Source organism: Marmota marmota, unplaced genomic scaffold (genome assembly GCF_001458135.2).
Source record: "Marmota marmota marmota unplaced genomic scaffold, marMar, whole genome shotgun sequence".
NCBI classification, from domain to species: Eukaryota; Metazoa; Chordata; class Mammalia; order Rodentia; family Sciuridae; genus Marmota; species Marmota marmota.
In genome coordinates, this window is record NW_026000229.1 from 30,930,320 (window position 1) to 30,954,435 (window position 24,116).

General features: G+C 38.4%; 1 protein-coding gene across 1 annotated transcript in view; it reads left to right on the plus strand.

Annotated features, from left to right (window-relative positions):
* Nucleotides 1–24,116, plus strand: part of Fbn1 (fibrillin 1) — a 228,871-nt gene that overhangs the window by 174,428 nt on the left and 30,327 nt on the right. Inside the window, exons 38-48 of the mRNA XM_048793250.1 lie at nt 1,764–1,832; nt 1,928–2,053; nt 3,202–3,324; nt 4,187–4,345; nt 7,347–7,418; nt 11,079–11,204; nt 14,947–15,069; nt 18,253–18,378; nt 20,024–20,140; nt 20,970–21,098; nt 21,878–21,997. Coding sequence (XP_048649207.1) covers nt 1,764–1,832; nt 1,928–2,053; nt 3,202–3,324; nt 4,187–4,345; nt 7,347–7,418; nt 11,079–11,204; nt 14,947–15,069; nt 18,253–18,378; nt 20,024–20,140; nt 20,970–21,098; nt 21,878–21,997 — 1,290 coding nt within the window. The remainder of the gene's footprint in view (nt 1–1,763; nt 1,833–1,927; nt 2,054–3,201; nt 3,325–4,186; nt 4,346–7,346; nt 7,419–11,078; nt 11,205–14,946; nt 15,070–18,252; nt 18,379–20,023; nt 20,141–20,969; nt 21,099–21,877; nt 21,998–24,116) is intronic.

Below are 24,116 nucleotides of genomic sequence, written 5' to 3' on the forward strand. Positions count from 1 at the left end.
AAGGGAGATCATGTTCTCGCCCCATGGAGGGACCTCATTCCCTACTTGGGAATCAGAAAGTGCCCCTTTTGTCTTTCACTAAAAGCTCAGGTGGAACAGGGAGTGTCTCACTTCTCTCTGTTGAGAAACAGGCAGATAGCATGGCTTAAAGATTTTCCAGGTGAGGTTGCTCTTCCCAATTGCTTCCCTTCCAGGGACACATGGGTTGATCTCTCCTCTTCTTATCTGTCGGGTGGTTTGGGAAACTCTGGAACAAACTCAGAGTATCCCTGGGCAAAAGAGAAGTAATTAGTTAAGCAACTATTAAATGGAAGATTATTCCATTCTTAGGGTGGGACTTGAAAGAAAGCTCTCAAATGTGATTTTTAAAACATAAATAATACATCTCCAAAATAAATAAATAAATAAAAGGACTTTCTGTTTTTCTAAGTGAGTCCTGTATTACAATTCAGTCATATGCCACTTCTTTGGCAAAAGTCAGAGGCTGCTGCTTATGGGATGTATTGTAGGAGGTACTCAATTTTTTCCTTGCAGAAGGGTCACTTATTCGTTTCTTCTGAAAATGTTTGTCAAGTACCTATTGCACCTATTTTGAATGTTCAAAGATGAATTAGACTAGATCCTGCATCTTCCAGGAGTGTGCAGCTTAATAGGCAAAATATTACCCAAACATCAGAGCTATAGTCTAACATAAGTCTCAAAAATAGAAGAAACAAGAGCAGACATGGTCTATGATTTGCCAAAGAGCACACCAAGTTCAAATTAGAACTCTACCACTTGCTTCCATGTAACCCTGGGCAAGTTACTTAGCATCATAGAATACCTCCTAGGATAAAGTCCCCAGTATGGGCCCCAGAGCTTAGCAGGCACTGCCTTCCCTCTTCTTTTCAGAGAGATGGATGAGTTCATGTTGGAAAAGGGGACTGATAACTGTGCAATTTTAAATTGAGCCTTCGATTTAAAGAACCACCCACCCCAAATCTGTATCAAAATTAGAAAGAGAATGTGTACATACTTACACATATGCACACGGTACATATGATTTCAGAAGGCTAGGGCAGGGATGATCAGATTTGGAAGGACCAGCATGATTATGAAAAGATGCTGCTGCCAATTAGGGTCACTCTTATTCGTGTGTTCTTATGTGTATCACAGTGCCAGTGCATGGCACTGGAATAAATGTTTCTGAGTGGAAAACCTGGAGGAATGGAGGAATGGTGGAATAAAAGACACTATAGAAAGTTGCTTTTGGAAACCAGGAGAATTAATATTGCCATCTGTAGAAATAGAGGGGTAAGAACGCTCTCTAGGTATTGAGGAGGGCAGTGGGATGGGAACCCAAAGAGGCACTTTTACCTAAGCTCTGTTTGGAAAAAGTTTTGGAGACAGGCTGAGGAACACTACTAATGGGAGCTGTGATTCGAAGGAAGAAAAGCTGAGTAGAACATACAAATGGAGATGAGTTTAATGGAAAATAAAAAGGGAAAGAGAACATTTTAAAAGAAATAGTGATGGAGATAAGGAAAAAAATGGTTCAGAAGAACATAAGGACTCTAGTCATTAGAGGGTCCGAAGACTGAGGACACTGGCAACTACCCTTAGAAAATGACCAGTGTGCACTAAGATGTCAAGTTAACTTCAGCTGGGTGGAGTGAGGGCTAAAGCTTCCTGAGAGTGAATATTTCAGTTCATTTCTCTTAAGAATATTATTTCTAGAAATTTTAGATTTGAAATAATTCTCTTCAAATTTTTTGTTTCAATAGCTGAGTACAAAATTCTGTGCCCTGGAGGAGAAGGCTTTCGCCCAAACCCTATCACTGTAATACTGGAAGGTAATTCTTTTTCCTTCATCCTAAAATGTGCACATTTTGAATTTCCTTGGATATATTTACAATGCTGAAGAAATTCTTTTGTTTTCTTTTGATAGACATTGATGAGTGCCAGGAGCTGCCAGGGCTGTGCCAAGGGGGAAAGTGTATCAACACTTTCGGCAGTTTCCAGTGCCGCTGTCCAACAGGCTACTACCTGAACGAGGACACCCGAGTGTGTGATGGTAAGTGGCCCCATAGGAAGACATGATCTTTCAAATAGTGAGAACTCGCCTGAAAAACCAGAGTACAGTAAACCAGGAACTGAGGACTTAGCAACATAGCGCAGTGGTCTAATCATGAACATAGCCAGGTAAATATGCCACACATGTGGTCACTTGCACTAATGTTACTGAAATGATGTCATTTCCAGTAAGTCCTAAATCTCCTTCTTTTCCTGAGAAAAGTGTAGTTTTATTATGCTGGGCCATAGTCCCACTTATGCCTACAAAACAGTTTTCCATGGTCCTCAGCAAAGCTACTCTAATGAGAGTAGCACAGGCCCCATTTCAGTAACCTGTGTGTTCAGGGCTCCTCTTCTTAACCATCTGTACTAATGCACTTAGATGAGATTCTTTCGGAAAGCTTTGGCTTCATGATACTGCTGACAGCTCTGCGGCCCTTCTTCACCTCTATTACTGGGAAGATGGAGAATATCCACCATTTTACAGTTTTAGAGCACTTGAGCCATGGACCAGGGCAAGAGCGGTGGGTTTTATGTAGATACGAGGATCACATGAGTAGTTAGGGAAGAGAAGTCCTTGTGTTCTGTATAAGAAAAGTTCCCCTGGCTCTCCCAAAGTCTTATTAAGTGACACAGGACCATGACAACCTCATTAAATTTAAGTTGAGCATCCAGTACATAAGACATAGCTCTCAGACTCACTGAGTTAACAAACATCAAATCATCCCCTTTATTTGAAAATGGGAAAGGGGACAAAGTACCTGCTTCCATGTTCCCTTACCAGTGGAGATTCCTGAAGCTGGCTGTTAATGGCTTAAGGATATCATTGTCTTTCTGAAGGATATTGAGAATTAGACTTTCTGTATAGTTCCATCTCTGCATGCCTTTGAGGATGTTATGGACTCATTTGTTAGGAATTCTTATCAGAAGGCAGGAGTTCCTTTCTAAAACCTTCTTTCCTGAAATTGCATGCATTTGCATAGATGAAGGACCCTGATGAACTAAACACATGCTTTTCACATCTGGATTATAAAGTGCCCTGTGGATTTTCTCCTTTGTTGTGTCAACATTTGTATTGACATTGAGGACCAGGCCACTCCAGAGAGTGATGTTTTCATATTCACATACCACTTTCTCTTTGGATTATAGATGTGAATGAATGTGACACGCCTGGAATCTGTGGCCCAGGGACATGTTACAACACCGTTGGCAACTACACCTGTATTTGTCCTCCAGATTACATGCAAGTGAATGGGGGAAATAATTGCATGGGTAAGTCTAAGTTTTTCTTGGTTAGGCATGTTTGGTTCTTGTGTAGAAAGCCCAGCAAATGGTCCTGAGTGCTAGACTGAGTGCTGCCATCCTCACTGTCTCACTGAGAGCCTCCTCCCCTGTAGACCGTGAGCTTAAGTATTTTTCAGCACCTTGTGTGGGTGGTTGGGAGTTTTCTTTTAAGTGTAATGTTGGAAAATCCCAAACAAAAGTTGAATAGTGCTTCTTTTGTTTTACTTTTGGGTGTATCTTTATACAATTATATTTAAAGCACAGACCTACAGTATTAAAACATCGTGAGTCGGAAATGAGAAACTTACTGCCAAATAGCAGTGGAGAATTGTTACTAGGAGACAGGGTGGAGAGTCATGTAAAGTTTATTAATGCTACAGCCACATAATGACTTAGTTCTGTGGCATAAAATACCAGGGAATACATTCCTCAAAGTCCTTTTCTTGTAACAGTATTGATAGCTAAAATGTTGTGTCTGAGTAGGCTTTTCCTGCCCTTATTAAAGTCAGCTTACAATACAACTCAAAAGAGCTTTCTCTTTGAGTATCCCTTTAACATGTGTTATGCTTCCCCAAGGGCATATCCAATCCTTTTTTTTTTTTTTTTGGCAGGGGTGGGGGGTGGTGGTACTGGGGATTGAACTCAGGGGCACTTGACCACTGAGCCACATCCCCAGCCCTATTTTGTATTTTATTTAGAGACAGGGTCTTGTTGAGGTGCTTAGTGCCTCACTTTCGCTAAGACTGGCTTTGAACTCGTAATCCTCCTGCCTTAGCCTCCCCAGCTGCTGGGATTACAGACGTGGACCACTGTTCCCGACTTCCTATCCTTTTTTCCTTTTCTCTTCTAGATATGAGAAGAAGTTTGTGCTACAGAAACTATTATGCTGACAACCAGACCTGTGATGGAGAGCTCTTGTTCAATATGACCAAGAAGATGTGCTGCTGCTCTTACAACATTGGCCGAGCCTGGAATAAGCCCTGTGAACAGTGTCCCATCCCAAGCACAGGTGAACTTTAGCTTCATTACTACTAACAATAGAGGTTGATCGATCACCCATGAATTGTTAGGAGAAATCAGTCTCAGCAAAGAAAGAAAAGTGTGCATGCTCATTTGCATAAGGAAAAAATTGATTCACAAAGGCAACTGTTTAGTTCAGAGTTAACCATTGTCTATCCAGCTGAAAACTGGAATCACAGAATATACTTACTAATGTGTACCCTAATTCATAACCAGAACTGTGGACTCAGCATATCACAAAAATATAAACATTGTTATCATTGTTTCAGAATTCATATAATAATTAAAAGACTGGAAACAGGCAAACCAAAGTGATAAATAAACAAACAATAACTCTTCTTGTTTTTAATGTAATATTCAAAACTAGTCTTATTCCCAAAAGAATTAAGGCCAGTCTATAAAGATGCAATTGTAAAATAAGAAATAACTGTGAGGCAAATAACAAAGAAGAGTAAGAAAATTACACAAGGAACAAGGCCAATACACAAAATCCAAACCGGGAATTCCTACACAGTTGCCAGAGATGAGCAGTGACTTTGGTTCCAAACTTCCTAGCAGCTCATTTGAAAAAGGAAACCTGATCAAGTAATCCTCAGTAACTATAGAGCAAATTAAACACTGAAAAAAAGTACATCTCTTTTTTATATTGAGAGAAGAAAAATTTCTTCTTACATTTTTTGTAAAGGAAAGAATTATACTATGTCATTCATTTTTTTAAGTACATTTATTTATTTATTTATTTATTTCTATGTGGTGCTGAAGATCAAACCCAGCGCCTCGAATGTGCTAGGCGAGCGCCCTACCACTGAGCCACAACTCCAGCCCATGTCATTCATTTTTTAAAAGACCCAAATGATATTCTTTAAATAAATATATAAAGTAAAAAATTTGGTGCAGTATTCTTATATCATGTGATACATGTTATGCATCAAAGATATTATGATGGGATCATTTGCCAATATTATGATTTGCATTAAATTTAATCCATGCAAGATATTGATTAAGGTATTCTGTAGTACCTATCCCATCCCACACAGTGATATGTAAAATTTTAAATTTATTTTTGGATTCTGTCTGATCATTTATGCAACAGAACATTCTTTTTTACTAAATTATACCATTATATCCATTGTTTGCTCCAGAAATAATGTAATAACCACCACTTAGAATTGTGATTTACCTCACCCCTCAAAAAGTGTCTAGAGCAGGGTTGACAAACTAAAGCTTATGGGCCAAATTCAATCTACCACCTGTGTTTGAATGGCCCACAAACTAAGAACAATTTTTACACTTTAAATGGGTGGAAAAATCACAAGAATAATATTTCATGCCATATGCAAGTTACATGTACTTCAAATCTTGGTATCCATGAATAAAATTTTATTAAAACACAACCACACTAATTTATTGACCCATTATCTACAGCTGCTTTCATGGCAGAGTTAAAAAGTTTTGACAGAGACCTTGCGGCTTGCAAAGCCTAAAATATTTACTCTAGTCCTTTAAGAAAAAGTTTGCTGACCCTGACTGAATAATGGTCTTCAGGATCATATAATCTTAATGAAAAATCTGGAGGGTATACAAATTTGGCATGTGTGTTTATATATAAAAGTATGTGTATGTATTTGTTTTAAGTTATCTTGAAAATTGCATTTGTTTTTTGAGAAGTGTTCCAATATAAAATATACAGAAAATACATTTTTAAAGAGATCAGATTCTACAAAAATAGAATTTCAACTGTTTTCTATTTTGTCCTAATAGGTCATTTCAATTCTCCTGGAGGCCACTTTGGAAACCCTTGATATAGACAATATTTACTTTCAGAAATGACTGTCTTTGAGTTTTAAGAACCTATATATGCATCATTTAAAATTCAAGATTTCTTCTTCATGATAAATATTGGCCAAATCTAGTTTTGGCCTTTCACTAACTCTGAAATTTGCACATATTTTAGGAGTTCTTGTAATTTCTCTGGATGACAAATGTCAGCTGTTGTGGCAGTTGCTCTAAGTGGATACTCATAGTCTAAGAAAATAAAGCACTAGGAGAATAACATGCTATATGTTAGGATTTTAAAAAATGTTTTAGAAAAAAAAATGTTTTAGAGATAGGGTCTCACTATACTGCCCAAGCTGGCCTTGAACTCCTGGCATCAAACAATCCTTTGCCTCAGCCTCCCAAGTAGCTGGGATTTACATGTGCCACCATGCCTGGCTCAGGCTATTTTCTAATTCAAATAATTCCAGAAAGCTTTTACTCATTTTCTCCAGGCATGACCAGAAAGGCAATGGCCATGTTGGATTTAGACTGATACCATACCTTACCAGTCGTGCTTACCTGGAGTTACAAAATCTCAGAGTTAGAGCAGATCACCAATAACATTTAGCTCATCTTTTATTACCAACTTTGATGAATTCACGGAAGAGAGAGAACAGGAGTACATGAGTGCCATTCCGAGTAAAATCCAGGTCCAAAAACCAAATTAATGATGAGGTTGGTTTATAGACATGAATTGGCCATTAATAGATCTGATGTTAAGAACTTGCCACAATCTGCCTCCAGTCTACTGAGAAAATGGCTTCTGTAAGCATTCCTTGGACCCTATATAGAGCCCTCATTACAGAGTGGAGAGAGGCACTCTTGTCAGTCTCTGGTTTCAGACCTGAACAGTATTCAAATAGAAAGCCAATTCAGAGGCAGCTCAGAGGAGCCTGTGGCATGCGACGTGGAGACTTCTACTTCTCCCTCGTTATCAGTCTACATACCATTCTTCCTTCAGCGTTTGTCTTATAGAGAGAGGGTTACATCTGTAGGAATTTCCAGGTTTACTTCTCATTGTCAATTCTTCAAAAGAGAGACCATTTCAGTATTGTAATATTGTTTAAAAGGTTTCCACACCAAACCTTTTGGGAAAAAGAAAAAGTAATTTCTTTCAGCCAATTCTTGCTCTTTTACTGATCCCCACCCCTCCTGTTGTTCGATTATTGCAGATGAATTTGCTACACTCTGTGGAAGCCAGAGGCCAGGCTTTGTCATCGACATTTACACCGGCTTACCCGTTGGTGAGTTAGGAGACGACGTGCACATGAGCGTTGTCAGGACTTTCCCTCCTTGTCCTTGTGTTAGAAAAGGGAGTGCGTACAGTCATTTTCTGTTTATTTTCTTTGTCTTCTTCTTCTTCTTAGAAGAAAAAAAATGTGAAACCATGCCTTTAGCTTTATTGAAACATGGATTCTCAGTTTGGAATAAGCTGTGCAAACACCCTGTGTTGCTCCACCTAATCGGCAGAAGCATTTGCTGCTCATGATTAAGGGAACTGGAAAGCTTTTCACAAAATTACAATCAAGCTTAGTTAAACCAAGCCTAGGCATCAACAAAGAGAGAGATTCTGGGAGTATGGCCAGTTGACATTTGATTTGACTGTAATTCCCATTCCTTCCTTCTAAGATGAGTTTACATGAATTTTTCACACCAATACCTTACATGTGGGTTGTTCATGTAAAGTCCTTCTTGTGGATCAAATTTATCTTACATGGATTCTCCTTGGATCACCTGCTTGGAGAATTTCAGAATTAAACTAAAAATCTTCTCCATCTAAGACCTTGTCTGATAACTGGAGCAGAGACCACCACTGTGATAGAGGTGCTTATGTAAGATTCACAAGTATTACACAGCGTTCAGCTGTGTAGGCAGTGCCCTTGTGGTTTAAACCAAATAACATAAAAGTGATGGAAAGCTGTTGTGATCTCAGAGTTTTTCCCTGGTGTGATTTATATGTATCCTTAGATGCCCCTAAGTCTGAGCTATTGTGTGTGGTAGCAAAGATCACCACTTGCTTTGTTCTACCTTGTTCCTAATAAGTAAACTGAAAACTACATCAGCCTTTCCAATGACCTTGTTTAAGAAAACAAGGATCTGATCCAGAAATCAGCCTGGCTTCCTTAGTGCCAAATCCATATAGTTCCACAGTCTAGTCAACATCCAAAGAAACTTCATGGTTTGGAAAGAAAAACTGCTAAATGACATTGGCATGAAACACCTGGCCCTAGCTATTTTGTTTTTCCCCTTCCCGAAACAGATCTTTTAATCTCCTTAGAATCTGTGATCAGCAGATAAGTGGTCTTTGGTAGTACTGGTTCTCCATGGGCAGATTAGGCGTGTACTCTATAAGACTTGCCCTCCAGGATGGGCAGGAAGCAGCCTGAAACTGCATTAGCATTGTCCACTAGTAGAGCTGGAAAGACCTCAAACGCCATCCAGTTCAAATATCTTGCTTTACAGTTGAGGGCACAGAGGCCCAGAGAGGGAAATGGACACATCCAAGGCCACCTAGCTAATTAATAACAGAGCTGGGACCTGAACCCAGCCCTGACTCATGGCTTGCTTTGCCTCGAGCTCTTGAAAACTGGAAACATGGTATTTAGCAATATGCTTACTGTTACCAAATTCCATCAATGACAAAATATTTAGATGGCTGAAAAACTTTGTTTTATTTAAGCTTTATATTTTCTTTCTGAAAGGTTTTAAGATTGTTGGCATATAGAGTCCATTCATATGGGACTAAAATCATAGTATGTTTATTAATCTTGTCTTAAAATATAAACTTCTCTAAGTTGAAGTTCAAATAAAATCCAGACAGGAAAAGAAAGCAAGATTGTTAATATATCTTTTTGCTATTTTACACCTAGAAATGGCTAGAGATTTGACTCAGCCTGTTATTGTTAGTCTTGGTAATATATATCACTTACATTTAAACAAATGAATATGAATATGATATTTCATGTTTTAATCTGCACCAACAGAATGGATTCTACTTGGCTTTTTTGCTTGTTTTCTTGTTGATAATATAAAGTTGTGATTTGATTTCTCATAGATGTTTAATAACATGAGAAAAGTGTGAAAAGACTGAAAACATGAGTGCCTGTATTCAAAATAGCAGTGTTTTGAGATTGTACCCTTTGAGATTCAAAACTTTTTTCCCCCATTAAGTAGATCAATTTGCTTTCAAACAGAATCAAGCCCTTTGAAAAAGGGTCTTAAATCTACCTGTGGCCTTTGAAATTTCTCCTTTGAAACAGGTTGGTTTTAAATGTGATTTTTCTGAATCTGCAGCAGCTCCTCCAGGTACCCTAGAATCTATGAGCATCTTCCTACAATTTATGCAAAGTACCTTGCAGAGGCTCCTGGCTATAAGTAAACCAAGAGGCTCAACAATAGTAATAGAAGCCTAGTGAAAGGGTGACTTGTATCCTAGACTGTAGCTTTACGTAAACTACAGTGGAAGTGTTCTGTTACACTGTCAAGGGATTGCTGGAGCAGTCCTCCAGGGGAACAAGCACTTTGAAAACCATCCTGTGAAGAATATAGGATGGTGATGTGGAGAAGCATAAGGGAGCAGGATATCCTGTTAGCAGGTTCCATCAAATCCTGACTCTGTCTCTCATTGACTACGTGCTCTTTGGCAGGTTACCTCCTCTGGCTTGGCCTCAGTTGCCTCATCTGCACAGTGAAGACAGGCATAGGACCTAGACACCATTTCACAGGGTGGCTGTGCTGATTCAGTGAATAGATACAGGTCAACTCCTTGAGAAGCACACTAGCCATGCAGCCAGAGACTGTGAATACTATTATTATTACTATTTTTACTGTTATTTCAGAGGACATTTATATGGCCTGGAGTAGGAAGCAGGTAGGAAACAGATGAGGCAAGCCAGGCTGGTGAGGAGGCTCTGAGACTTGCTCGCAGGTATCCCTTTATAGCTTCAGATATTGATGAATGCCAGGATCCTGGCTCTGCTTTCATTCCTACCTTGGTCCTGTTTTAATGTTTACCAACCCATTTCCAGACACGGGTTCTTTTTTCTTTTTTTTTTTTTTGATACCAGGGATTGAACTCAGGGGCACTCAGTCACTGAGTCACATCCCCAACCCTATTTTATATTTTATTTAGAGACAGGGTCCCCTTGAGTTGCTTGGTGCCTCACTTTTGTTGAGGCTGGCTTGAACTCGAGATTTTCCTGCCTCAGCTTCCCAAGCCACCCTAGCGGCTTACAGGCATGCGCCACCACACCCAGCCAGACACTGGTTCTTGATGTAACAAATTAGAATTAGCCACTTACCATTTGTCAGAGTGCTAAGGACAAGTAGAGCTGTCCCAGCCCCCAGCTTCAGGAAGCACACAGTCTGCAGTGACATCCTTCCTTGGTGCTAACCCTGTCTTCACATTCAACTCCAGCCCAGCTTACAGCCCCACATCTCATTTACTCCTTTCTATAGCCACATGAAGGAGGAAGGGGGATTAGAAGTAGAACTTGAAAGATGGCATTTCTCCATAACCTTGGACTTCTCTTCTGTTCCTCAAGTCACCTTTCCATTTTTGCCAAACACTGCTGTACACTTGGAGGCAAGAGGCCATTTCCTCTTAACAGTCACTTTTAACCTACTCATCTGGTATATCCACAGTGCCCAGTGGATATGAAGATGGCCCTTACCTGTGCAAAGTTGGTGTTCTGAAACAAAGCCAAAAAGATACTAAATACACATAGACACATGAATGTTTGGAAAGTAGCTTAGTTATTTCAATTTGCTCTTCATTGATTTTTTTCCTCCTCCCAACACACACAAACACATACACACATGCACGCATGCCCTTTCAGTCCTCTCTTTCCCTGTGCAGGGATCACATGTTGCACCATCACTCACAAGCAACTCTCTGTTTCTAGATATTGATGAATGCCGGGAAATCCCAGGAGTCTGTGAAAATGGAGTGTGTATCAACATGGTTGGCAGCTTCAGATGTGAATGTCCAGTGGGGTTCTTCTATAATGACAAGTTGTTGGTTTGTGAAGGTGAGTGGCATTGTACTATGTCATATCCAGCAGTGAGCCAGCTGACGAGCTTCTTAAACACACGCTCACCAAACTTCATAACTTGAAATTTCAGAAGTGCTTCAAACTCTAGGTACAGTGAAGGGCATGGTGTGGAACAACATGAAGTTTCATGCAAAAACCTCTCTAACTCCCAGTGGAAAAGCCAGGATGTGCATTCCGCAGCCCCCTCCCCCAAGACACAATGTATTAGATTTCCTGACTGATATGAAAAATCTTTTGAGTTCCTGGGTGTGTCACATAGATTTCTTTTGTTTCACATTGCTTGAAAGTAAACATCAGTGGACAGTCATCTTTACTTGAATCTTAAAGTCAGTGTTCTCTTCCAACAAATGGAGACTTTGCTACTCCCAAGTGAAAACAAGGTTAGTGCAAATATTCCAAATGCATGAGAGAATTCCAAATGGCAAGGACAGCAAATTTAATTTTATATGAAAAATGTTGGCATGCATGCAAAAGGTACTTTTTTTCATTTTCAAATTACCTCCTATTGCTGTGTATACACACACACACACACACACACACACAAACACTCACTCTCTCTCCTATGTTATGAGTCTGAACATTCCTTACAGCACTTCATATTTCTTCCTACATCTGGGGAAGATAGTATTCTTCTATATTTTTATAACAGGGAGACATTACTGGATATTAAATATGTGATGTGCCTGAGAATAACTGGAATAATTTTCTATTTAATACTTGAACTTTGGTCCTCTGGCAGAGTATTATGCATTATAGAAAAGGTTATCATCCTCTTAGGGCACATATTATAGCATGTGTCAACATTTTAATATTTAAAAAAAAACATTTGGTTTTCTAAACTAAAGACAATTTATATACCACAGGGAAAGTTCTAGTTTGTTAGTAACCACATACCTGTTAAGTTTTCTTAACAAGTGTTTAAGAGAACTTTGCACATGTCACTTCCCTGTCTGCTGTGTTGGTTGTGAGAATGGGGGTGACAGCCATTCAGAACACCTCTAAAGAGATTGCCAGTGCAGACCTTGGTCCCAGTCCCCACCTTCTGGAGGTCATCAAAGACCAGGCTCCTGGAGAGGAAACATGGACACTGGAGAGGAGAAAGGAGACCATGGCAATGATCTTATAGTGCTGGAGGTGGCTGTCTTCCTTTTGGTCATATTCTTTCCCCCTGGTACTTACCCCACCAGGATGTTTGTCAACTTCTCATGGCATTTCCTCTTCCCTTCCACTCAGAGGTCTCTTGGGTGATTACCTTGGTACCTCTTCACTACTTATATATGCTAAAGCAGCAGCCATGGCCAGAGTCAACCTAGACCTTGCGACATACATGAGTTGCAAATACCATTTGTCAGAGTGCTAAGGACAAGTGGAGTTGTCACCTTGCTGTCAGGGTAGCATTTAGTGGCCAGTAAGATGACTGAGGGCTCCAATTTTTGGTTTCATACACTCTTCTTCTTCAATGTGAAAAACTAATCAGGCTCAGCTGCTTCCCAACACACTCTTAGCTCTTGGAAACACACTCTTAGAAAATTGGAAAATGAAGGTTGATTTAATACATGCCTCAGTAGCACTGAAACTGGAATGGATTCTGGAAGTGGTTTAGGGAGCTTCCATATGTCTGCTCTCCCCACGTGTGTGTTTGATCAGACTTTAGGCTGATGCATCACAGAAGTGCTTGTCCATGACACTGTTTGGCTTCTCCAATGGCTTCTCCTCTGTGTTTCTTTATGGTCTTGGTTAAGATCAGGACAGACATAGTGAGTGAGGTGGTGCTGGGTCCATCATAACAAGGCAGCATACTTTTGCTCTATCTCTTGCATGGAGAGGCGTGATCCACCCCACCTCTCACAGGAACTCTCACTTACTGAAGCTCATACTAATGGTCCTTCAGTTCTCCCACCACAGAAACACACACCTGAGAGGCATCTGCTGATGCATTTGCCACCTCCTGGTGGGACTTCTTTGGCTGAGTCCACTTCTGTGTGAAAACCCAAAACTGGTGCTAAGGACTTCTCACCAATGTTCCAGATATTCCCTTTACTGGACATAAACGACTAGATCATTCTGTTGAAGCAGGAGAGAGGGGAGCATGTATTTTGCCCCATGAGTTGTGCAAGAACTTTTGTGATGTCATGAAATTGAACTATATCAGGTATCTGGGGTTTTTGTTGTTTAAACAAGTGTTTAAGAGAAATTCGCACATGTCACTTCCCTGCCTATTGTGTTTGTTGTGGGAATGGGGGTGAAAGCCATTCAGAACACCTCTAAAGAGATAGCCAATGCAGACATTGGTCCCAGTTTAAAAAAAATAAAATAAAATAAAAGCAGGCAAACAACTCCTGAGCAAAGTAAAAGCTCTAGAACACATGATATTCATTTTATTCTTTGCTTTGATATTGAGAGTTGGATTGTTTTCAGTAGTTTTATGTGCAATCTCCCATGTTTGCTTTCTTGATTGGACTGTCTTGTGGCAGTAATTTAAGCAGCAGTCTCTGTAACCCTGCAGCTGGAAGACAGGGAGCACCCCAGTCACCTGGGCGCTTACTAGAAATAGAGACTCTGGGACCATTCCCCAGATGTGTTGAGTTAGAATCTGCTTTTTAACAAGATCCCAAGTAATTCATATGGACATTAAAGTTTGAAATGCTCTGCAGATCTTACACTCTTCCAGACCAAAGCAGCCCTGTTGAATCATAAAATCTTGGGGATCATTAGACTATACCTATATCAAGTCCTGGCCTTAAAAAGCTGAGTTTCAGACTTAGCTTTTTGTTTGTTTTTGCTGGGGATTGAGCCCAGGGCCTGTGCATACTAGGCAGGCATGCCATTATTGACCTGTATCCCTAACCCCAAATGACTTTTTTGTTTTAAAGATATGAGCATCATCAGAGTCCATGTGTAATTATTATCAAGAAATTGCCTATATGAATGATAATACTGAAGTAGAAGAGCTCTGGAGTTTTTAGATAATGGGTTTTCAGTCTTCTCTTTTTTTAAAAGTAAACTTTATTTTCTAGGGTAGTTTTAGGTTCACAATAAAATTGAGAAGAAAGTACAGATATTTGCCATATACCCACAGCCCTATACATGCATAGTCTCTTCCATTATCTACAACCTTCTTGCATTTGTTATAATCAATAAACCTATACCGACATGTCCTTATCACCCATAGTCCACAGTTCACTGTTGCTATTGTAGATTCCGTGAGTTTGAATACATTTGTAATGCCACATATCTATCAGTACAGTATGATAGCATAGTTTTGCTGCCCTGATACTTCCCATGCTCTGCCTGTTCATCCCTCTTTCCTTCCTAACTATTGGAAACTACTTTGTCCTATTTACTGTCTCCACAGTGTCCTCTTTTCTAGAATGTCTTGTACTTGAAATCATATACTATATAACCTGTTCAGATTTTCTTCTTTCACTTATAATAACATGCATTTAAGTTTCTTCCATAACTTCTCATGGCTTGATAGCTCATTGCTTTTTTAGAAATTTAGAATATTCATTAATATTCCATCTAGATGTACCACAGTTTACTTATCATACATTCACCTCAGAAAGCCATTTTGGTTGCTTCCAAGTTCTAGCAATTATGAATAAATGTGCTATGAAACATCCATATTGACTTTTCAGTAGATCAGATGTAAGTAAGACTGCATTGCCTGGACGCCAGATTCTGTGCTCTTTGGAATTACATTCTCTTCTGCTTGCAGATATTGACGAGTGTCAGAACGGCCCCGTGTGCCAGCGCAGTGCCGAGTGCATCAACACTGCAGGCAGCTACCGCTGCGACTGTAAGCCTGGCTATCGCCTCACGCCCACAGGACAGTGCAACGGTAAGTGGTGCCCACCAGCCACTCTTATCCCCCTGCAGGTCATCTTCACAAGCCTCTGATAACTAGATTTCTTTTGAGATCTAAGGCTGAAGAATATATGAGATATGATTGAAATAGATAAACTCTAGCAAAATGAGAAAAATGGAAAATTGTCAAAATGTCTAAACACCTAGCTTTTTGCCACTTTATTGATGATATTTGTAAAACAAGAAGGAGATTGTTTACATAAATACATTTCAGGTTTGCCTATCTACTGTCCCACATGCAAACACCTACCCTCACATATATTCAGTATTCAGGATCAAATTACTTTTTTTACTTCCATACCTTCTCCCTGAGCAGCAGGGGAGGCTTCTCCACCTCATACCCCAATCTCGATTCTCAAGCTGGACCAGATCAACCTGAAGAGAAGCATTACTTGTCTTCCCAAATGTCTTACAGACAAAAGATCACCCACTGAAGGCAGCAAACATCAATAATCTTTTATTAGCTGTAATACACCTATAGTAAATGAGAAACTGTGTTCCCTAGAGGTTAGAGTTGTTCATGGTTCACTTTGGTCAAGGATGTGATAGAAATAAGGATGGTTGCCTTGTCAACTTATATTGATAGTGAATTTGTTCCGTGTTCGATGGTATTTTGTAGCCAGTGGCATGAAGCTTAAAACACCGGTGTTTCAAACCAGAAGCAAAATAATACCTCAGAATAATTTTCCTGTAAGTTTTAAAGTAATTATAAATCATTATATATTTAGTAAAGAGGTCAGGAAAAATGTGTTATTCTGCTTACGGATCATTTCCAAGTGAGTTTCCTGGATATTTTATGCATTTGTGAATGAAACAACTCAAGGGAACATGGTCAGATTTTCCTTGGATTTCCTTGCCTGCCAGTGATTAAGTGGTAGGAAGTGCAGTGCTCTCTGAAGGGTATTTTGCATTGTTTTATGAGACCTTGGTGGGAAGCGGGTGTAAGAGCAGAACAAAAAATCACTTTGAGAATCAAGACTTGTTTTGTTGAGTTTAAAGGAACATGTGCAAGTATTTAGCATTTTGTCAACAGAGATGTTGTTATCCATATTAAAAATACAGGACAGGAAAAGTGGGGACGTCTCTGATATGAACCACAATACCCTCAGTGAAACTTGGCATTGATACCATTTCCCTGCATTTTACTCTTAATTTATATTTCTTTGGAACTGGGTGAAATAATTCCAGTCAAAATAAAGAACTGCTGATAATATAGAATGTGCCATTTCACACCTTTTCACACTTGGGCATGAAATGGGACAGAGCTATTTATACATCAAGGTAAGACATCCCGCCATAGCCTGCTGGGGCTTAAGCCCTTTCACATTTTCTTGAAGAATATTAAAATACATAAAATGCATCTGGTTCTATCAGGATAAGTGTAGTGAGTGACTGTTGTTGTAGCCCAAAGCTCAATTTCCTTCATTCATTGAAATCCTCTGAAGAAAGGGAATGTATTTGAGTTGTGTAACTATTTGGCCCCTAGGGTTGAAGACTTTATTCTGGAAATGTCTTCATTTACATCCTACTTCAAAAATCTTTTTTAAATATCTTGAAATGCTAACCTCTACCTGGCAGTTTTCAGGCATATTGTAAAGTACTCCTCTCTGCCTATGCTTAAAAGGGAAAGAACTAAAACCTTCTATCATATGATTTTTATTTGAATTAGTAAATAGATTGATTCTAATCCCAAATCACGACTGACTTTAGCAACTGCATTGCTGCTGAGAGAATAACTAGATATCTCTGCTCAGGATGTTAGTCTGACCTCAGAGGTGGATAGCAAATGCAGCCGCCTTCTGAAATGTCTATCTCAAGACAGGAAACAGTTTCTTCCCAGCCATTTCCTAGTGGTCTCCTCTCTCTCCACTGACTATTTGGGTTTTTTCCCCCTGGTAGTATGGCCAAACCTCTTATTCCAACTTCAAAAATTGTCTCCTTGGAGTTCAAATCTTGGTGCTTGTAGAAACCTAGTTTTCTGGTCTCAAGACAAAGCAAGAATTTAGCAAGGGAGTTGTCTAGAATGGTAACTTTTATTTCACCTCAGGAACCTCAGAATACTGCATATTTTCTTATTTATTTTTTAACTAGAATGAAGAAGGGCAATAAAGGAGAAAAAAGCACTGAGAGTCCCTTTTCATGAAGATCCTCAGTGCTCTCTATTTCCTTGAGGGACCCAGACACAAGGCAGTTCTGGTCCCCTGCACACTTCCTGATCCAGTTCTCCCTGAAAGTGATACTTCCTCAAGCTCGGCTCCCTTCACTGGAATTGGGATTGAAAGTTGATTTCCTGTGCCCATCGTAGGAAGCAGTTTTCTCATTTTAAATTCATTTTCTAAAATAAGAGTAATCACAATTTGTTAACTAGCATTTCTGCACAGGCTAGCCATAAGTCCTGAGCTGCTCAATCCCAATTTCCTTCTCATAATGATATCTTTAACCTCATTCAGGACTTTTAAACAGTATGGTGATCCATAGGCTCTGCTAAGAGTTATAAAAATGGCAGCCTGCACACACCAAACAGAGGAGATATCTGTCCTGGGACAAGCAGCGTTGCTCTATGTAGCAAAAAGAGTTCATTCCCAATTGCTGTGTGCTCGGTAGAGAGGGCAGGCAAACAGTCTGAATTTTCAACCAAAAGCAGGACACTGTATGGTCAATGGCACCTGTGTAGAGATGTTTTCCTTTGTGATAATAGGAAAATCATGAAGGTCTAAAGCCCTTCAAATTACATTTACTCTAAACCTAGAGTCTTGAAAGCTTTTTTAAAAAATAGAGATGATAAATAGCATGTAATCATGTCTCTTGTGAGCCTATGCATTAAATTCCACCCCTCAGATAATCAGATTTCAGGAAAGCAAGAGATTCAGTTGATCACAAATCTAATTTAGAGCTTAAAGGCCAGCAGAAGCAAAGCAAGAGAGCTCTCCTATGAATAAATATGAATAAAAAGAAAGACACATTAGGATTGTCAAGGGCTAAAAGGAGTTGTTGGAGAGATGAAGACTTGATCAGATAGAATTAAAAGATAAAGGAATTAGATAAAGCAATGGTGACATGGGACAATATGAGTGACCATCAAGAAAAACTAAATTTCAGCAGCCAGATTTGTCTGATTTTGTCTTCTAAATCTCACTTAAAATGCTTTGTTTTGCAGATCGCAATGAATGTCAAGAAATCCCCAATATATGCAGCCATGGACAGTGTATTGACACTGTGGGAAGCTTCTACTGCCTTTGCCATACTGGTTTCAAAACAAATGCTGATCAAACCATGTGTTTGGGTAAGTATGTGATTATCATTTCATTTTTTTCACATCTTATTAGAAATTTATTTGCATCTGAATAGGTATGAAATTGAACATTGGTCTTTCTATAGTTATTCTGCTATTTATAAAATAAAAACACAGGCAGGTACATAGTAGTGATATATTGTTTAATCTTTAGCAATCTGAGTATAATATGCCTCTTTCTTGATATTCATTAGGCTGTCACAGTTTTAGAAAAACTTTTTGTGTGTGGTGGTGGTGGTGATTATACCCAGAACCTCGTGCATGCTAGGCAAAAATTCTATCATTGAGCCACACCCCAGTCCTAAAAAAACTTTTGACCAAAGGATAAAGTTACATATCCCATGAAGGCAAAGAAAAATTTTTGAAGAATCATTTTTCTAGAGGAAAAAGAAGATTTTAAATCTCTTCCTTGGTTTCAGTAATGTCAGGATACTGACCTAGAATAAACTTCCAATATGTAATCACTCATTTTCTCACCTTCTTCCTTTTTTTTCTACTTTAAAGTCCTTTTCTACCATTATGTCTTTTGGGGGCTTTAAAAAACATGAATTAATTTCACATCTGGAAGAAGAAGAATCAGTAGAGCAATGTTTAAACCGCTCGCCCTTGACGATAACTAGTTCATCCATCAGACAGCATTCTCATCAAGTTTCATCTTCTCCAGAGTCAAGTTAAAGGAACATAATCAGCCCTGCTGATCTAACCCTTGCATAGCTCTGAGATGCTCCCCACTTTTTTCTCCTTGATCCACCTGAATTTTCTGGAATCTCCTAACAAAGAATGTGTCCTAATAAAGAACTCCACCAGCTTGGCTAAAGAAAAATCCAGGCAGAGGCTCTTGACTGCTGGCACAGTGGCTGGCTCATCTGGAGGCAGTCTTCAACAGACACTGGTTAGAGTCACTTTGGAGACAGTAATCACTTCCTGATTCAGATCACAGATAATCTATCTTCATGCCCACAATCTGATCCTAACTCTAATCGTCACCTTTTGCTCTCCTTAAGTGTTGCTTCCCCATCCCCTCTCTTCCTTCATTCTTGCCTCTCCTCGTTGTGCCTCACTCTTTCAAGCCAGTGGTAGCAACTTTCTTTCACTTAATTTTTTTTTTATTTCCTTAACATGATATGACATTCACCAACTCTTTTTAAGAAAGATGCTAGCTGCCGTGGTGAGGTACAAAAACATTTAAGGTGCCAGTTATTTTGTTGCTGATTGCAGAGTAATGCCAGGTGAGTCACTGCTTTTTGGTAAATTGGAGTGAAAATCCCAAAAGTTGAAGTTTGCCAAAGGTGGCAACGAATCAAGACCCAGATGCACACAGAATTTTTTCCATTTTTAAGTGAAAATATTTGAGAAAAGTGGCAAGGGAGGAGAATTCTAGAAGTAAATAGAATAAAGTAATTCTCATCTAGTTCTCATGTCCTCAGCTTGCCTCCTTTCATGTGCCAACCAAGGAAACCGTTTACTCCCAAAATTTAGAACCTGGCCTCTTTGGTTTCTCATAGGAGCTTCCTCTACTGTGTGCGGAGCTGCTGCCAATATGGAGAAGCTCTCAACCTGCATAGGAGTGCTCTTTAACTTCAGTGACCCCATGACCACGTTTCTCATTAATAATTATGGCCTTTCTTCCTTCTAGACATAAATGAATGTGAAAGAGATGCCTGTGGGAACGGAACATGCCGCAACACAATTGGTTCCTTCAACTGCCGCTGCAATCATGGCTTCATCCTTTCTCACAACAATGACTGTATAGGTGCGTGTGCAAAATAGCGCATTACCAAGGGACATCAGTTTTTATCTGTGTTCTTTGTAATTAGGATCATCATCAGTGTGCCAGATGGTTTTTGAAAAAATATATACGTTTTGTGCATACAGTTGGTTACAGGACTTGTCAAATATAATGTGCTCATTGAAAGTCAGCTACAGTAACTACATCCATTACTTTTACCAAAATGCTCATTCAGCTATCATTTTTGTATCTACTTTGCTGTTTATTAATTCAGTTTCAAAATAAATGGAATTAAGTTTTAAAATATGCAAAAGCAATTCTTTATGTAAAAGCTACACAATTCAGGAGTAATGTAGACCTTCTCATTTAGATGTTTCACTGCAGCCTCTTTTAAAAAAAGTAAATGACCAAGTGTATAAAATTCCCTTATGCTAGGGAACAGTAATGAACCAAATATTGTATTGAGCTAGAAGCTCATTTTATAGACCTCTAATTGTAAGAATATTAAAGAATATTTTAAGCTGACTTGAATAATCAGTTTTACATAATTCAGGAAATTCATTTTAGCTTTTAAAAATAAAATATAAATGAATATCAATGTGAAATTGATATAAATTTCTAAAGTAAAATATCAACCTCTAATATAATAATGTCACCTTGTTGCTATATCTGGATAGATGCATAAAGCCAGGTCTGTTGATGCAAACCAGACCTTCATTGTAATTTCTTATGTTTGGCTGAGTCCACAAAGGCCATGGAAATTCAAAATAGATACTGCTGGAATTTTGACATTTTCTTTGGAAAATATCAAAAAAACAAAGTGTTTTATTGTTGTTGTTTTGTTTGTTGGCAGATGTTGATGAATGTGCAACTGGAAATGGGAACCTTTGCCGCAATGGCCAGTGCATCAACACAGTAGGGTCCTTCCAGTGTCAGTGCAATGAAGGTTATGAGGTGGCTCCAGATGGGAGGACCTGTGTGGGTAAGTACAAGCTCAGGAAGACCCTGGAAAAGATGTTCTGGAGACCAATCACAGAATCAGGGGTCTCCATTCTAACCCTTCCTTCTAGAAGCCTGGAGGAAAAATCAGAGAAGAATCTTACTTATCAGGCCTGTGAAGACTTTTCTTCTTATTCTTAAACATTAAATTATCATACTTAAAATAAAAACAATTAACTGTTTAAATCAATAATTAAGCAGTTGCAGTTCTATTTATTATCTGTTTATTTCAAATACTTTTGTAGTATGCTCATATTATTTTATTTTATTTTATGTATTTATTTTGGAATCAGGGATAGAACCCAATGACACTTAACCACCTAGCCACCTCCCCAGCCTTTTTATTTTTCATTTCCAGAGCTAAATTGCTTAGCGGGTAGCTAAATTAATGAGGCTGCCTTTGAATTTGTGACCCTCCTGCTTCAGCCTCCCAAGTCACTGGGATTACTGGCGTGAACCACTGTGCCTGGGTCATATAATCTTTTGTGTGCCCTTAAATTCATTGTACTCACTGACTTTTCATATACTACATTTTCCAAGATACATTTAATTTGTGGTAGATAGAATAAAATATGGTTATTATATACCTTGGAAAGCTGATATTTTTTAATTGAATTATTTATTTTTCTCTTTGGTAGAATTGTGGACTTTAATTAGCTTTATGTTTGTGTTTTATTTGATTCCAGTTTCTTTGAATTTGAATTGCTTGGTAGAAATCATGCCCGTAAGAAACCTTTCCTTCTTTTTCCCTTTACTTTGCAGATATTAATGAATGTCTTCTAGAACCGGGAAAATGTGCACCAGGAACCTGTCAAAACTTGGATGGGTCCTACAGATGCATTTGCCCCCCTGGATACAGTCTGCAGAATGACAAGTGTGAAGGTAGGAGAGTTATCCATGCTTGGAAATGAGCTGCATTTGGGTATCCTACTAGAATCACCACAGTAGCCTTTCTGTAATGGTGTTTTCATTTTTAAATACTTTATTTTTAAAAATCCAAAGTCAAAAGGTAGATACAGTTTCATCCTTCTGGAGAGACAGAAGTAGCTTATCCTTGTACTAATCTCTGATGTAGTTGGTCATATGGCTGGTCATATGACCTTGATTCTTTTTTGTTGTGCTCTTCTACAGCTTATGAACATGCTGTGTTCCTCTGGCAGTATACTTGAACCATGTTTTTAAGTGGCAATAGGTGAAAACTAATAATAACTCCTGAACCCACTTAAAATCTTTAAGTGACCACATTTGAAATTGAATGAAAGTGGTTATAGAATTTCTCATTTTTTTTAACCTATAGAGCAGTGGAAATGTGTTACTACAAATAAATTCTTAGTAAATTTTGTAGTTTTGCATTCCTTTACTCTCAACACATGTCATGGCATTAAGTTAATAGTAATAATTGTCAGAACTTCATAAATACACAGGGTTAAATGGATTTTCAAGAAGTCAGCTAACTCACCAGTCTTTAAACTCATCCACAATGAGTACCCATTTTCTTTTTTTTTCTTTCTTTTTTTATATTTTATTTCTTCTAATCATATGGAGCTCAAAATAGTTATCAGTTTTAAATATTTACAAACCATAACCATAACATAATAGTTTGCTTTATATGTAAACATTTTATATGAGTGACTAAATAAATTCCAGAGTGAAATCAGAAAATTTATATTTTCTCTACTCTTAATATTTGTCGATGAGGAATTTTATTTTATATCCAATTAATATCACTGTCAAGTGGTGATATATTAAAAATGGAAATATTTTGTCCAAATTAAGTCTAAATGAAATTTATTAAGTATTATATTACTTTTATTAAAGACTGATTTTATTTACTCTTTAATTAATGAATAATGTCCCTATCTGAACAGAATAAAAATATATAGAAAGGAAAGTGACCTCTTAAATGGTCAACAGATCTGCCCACTCTACAATATTTGTTCTCATTATTAAAAAGCTGGCACCTACAAGCTAATTTCTACTATAAGAAAAAGAATTAACCAATGACAAAAACAACAACCAAAAATAAATATTTGAGCATTTTTACAGAAAAGGTTGGATGTGGGAATGGAGGGTGTGTGGGATTAGAATAATTCAATTGAGAGCAGTTGAGTTCATTAATAAGCCACAAGGAATATAATACAATTTTAAAAACAATCTGATAATATGTAGTGATGGAAAAACTGACTTTGCATTGTATAAGATGATTACTTTGAATTGCATAGATATTTCTAGAATATCTAATTGTGTTATTTACCATATGAAATCAAGATAATAAGTTAATTTCTTAACTTTTCCTGAGCTGGATGTTTTACAAATAAAGTCATGTAATGCAAATACATTTTAACATGAGCAGAACTATTGGCACAAGCACATTAAAATTAAAGTCCCTTGATATAAGAGATATTTTATTTATTTGTTTATTTATTTATGGCACTGGAGATTGAAAGAAGGGGCTCTCAACCACCAAGCCACATCCCTAGCCCTTTTTAGTCTCACTAATTTAGCTGAGGGCCTTCCTCACTTGCTGAGGCCGGCCTTGAACTTGGTGATACTCCTGCCTCAGCCTCCTGAGCTGCTGGGATTACAGTTGTGAGCCACTGCACCAAGCAAGATATTTAATATTTTGATAGAAAAAAACTTTCCCCAAAAGAGAATGGCTCGGGATTCAATTTAAATATTTCTTCACTGCAAATTCCTGCAAAAAGTTGGGGAGGGAGATGTGATGAGTGATTTTTTTTCAGAGAGACTGGCCACACTTTTTCTAAAAGCAAAGTGATCATGCAATTTATAGACCAAATTGAGACAATTTTGGAAGTGAAAAAGGGCACTATCAATGATGAAGTGAGGTTAACAAGTATAAGCTGAGAGTCTCCCAAGCAAAGTAGGACATGTGGTAACCCAGCATGTGTGAGGTCCCAGGTTCAATCCTAAGCAAAAGGAAGTAAAAAAGGGGGAAAGAAGAATTTCTGTGTACTGTATAGTGGTGAAGTGGAGTTTCTTG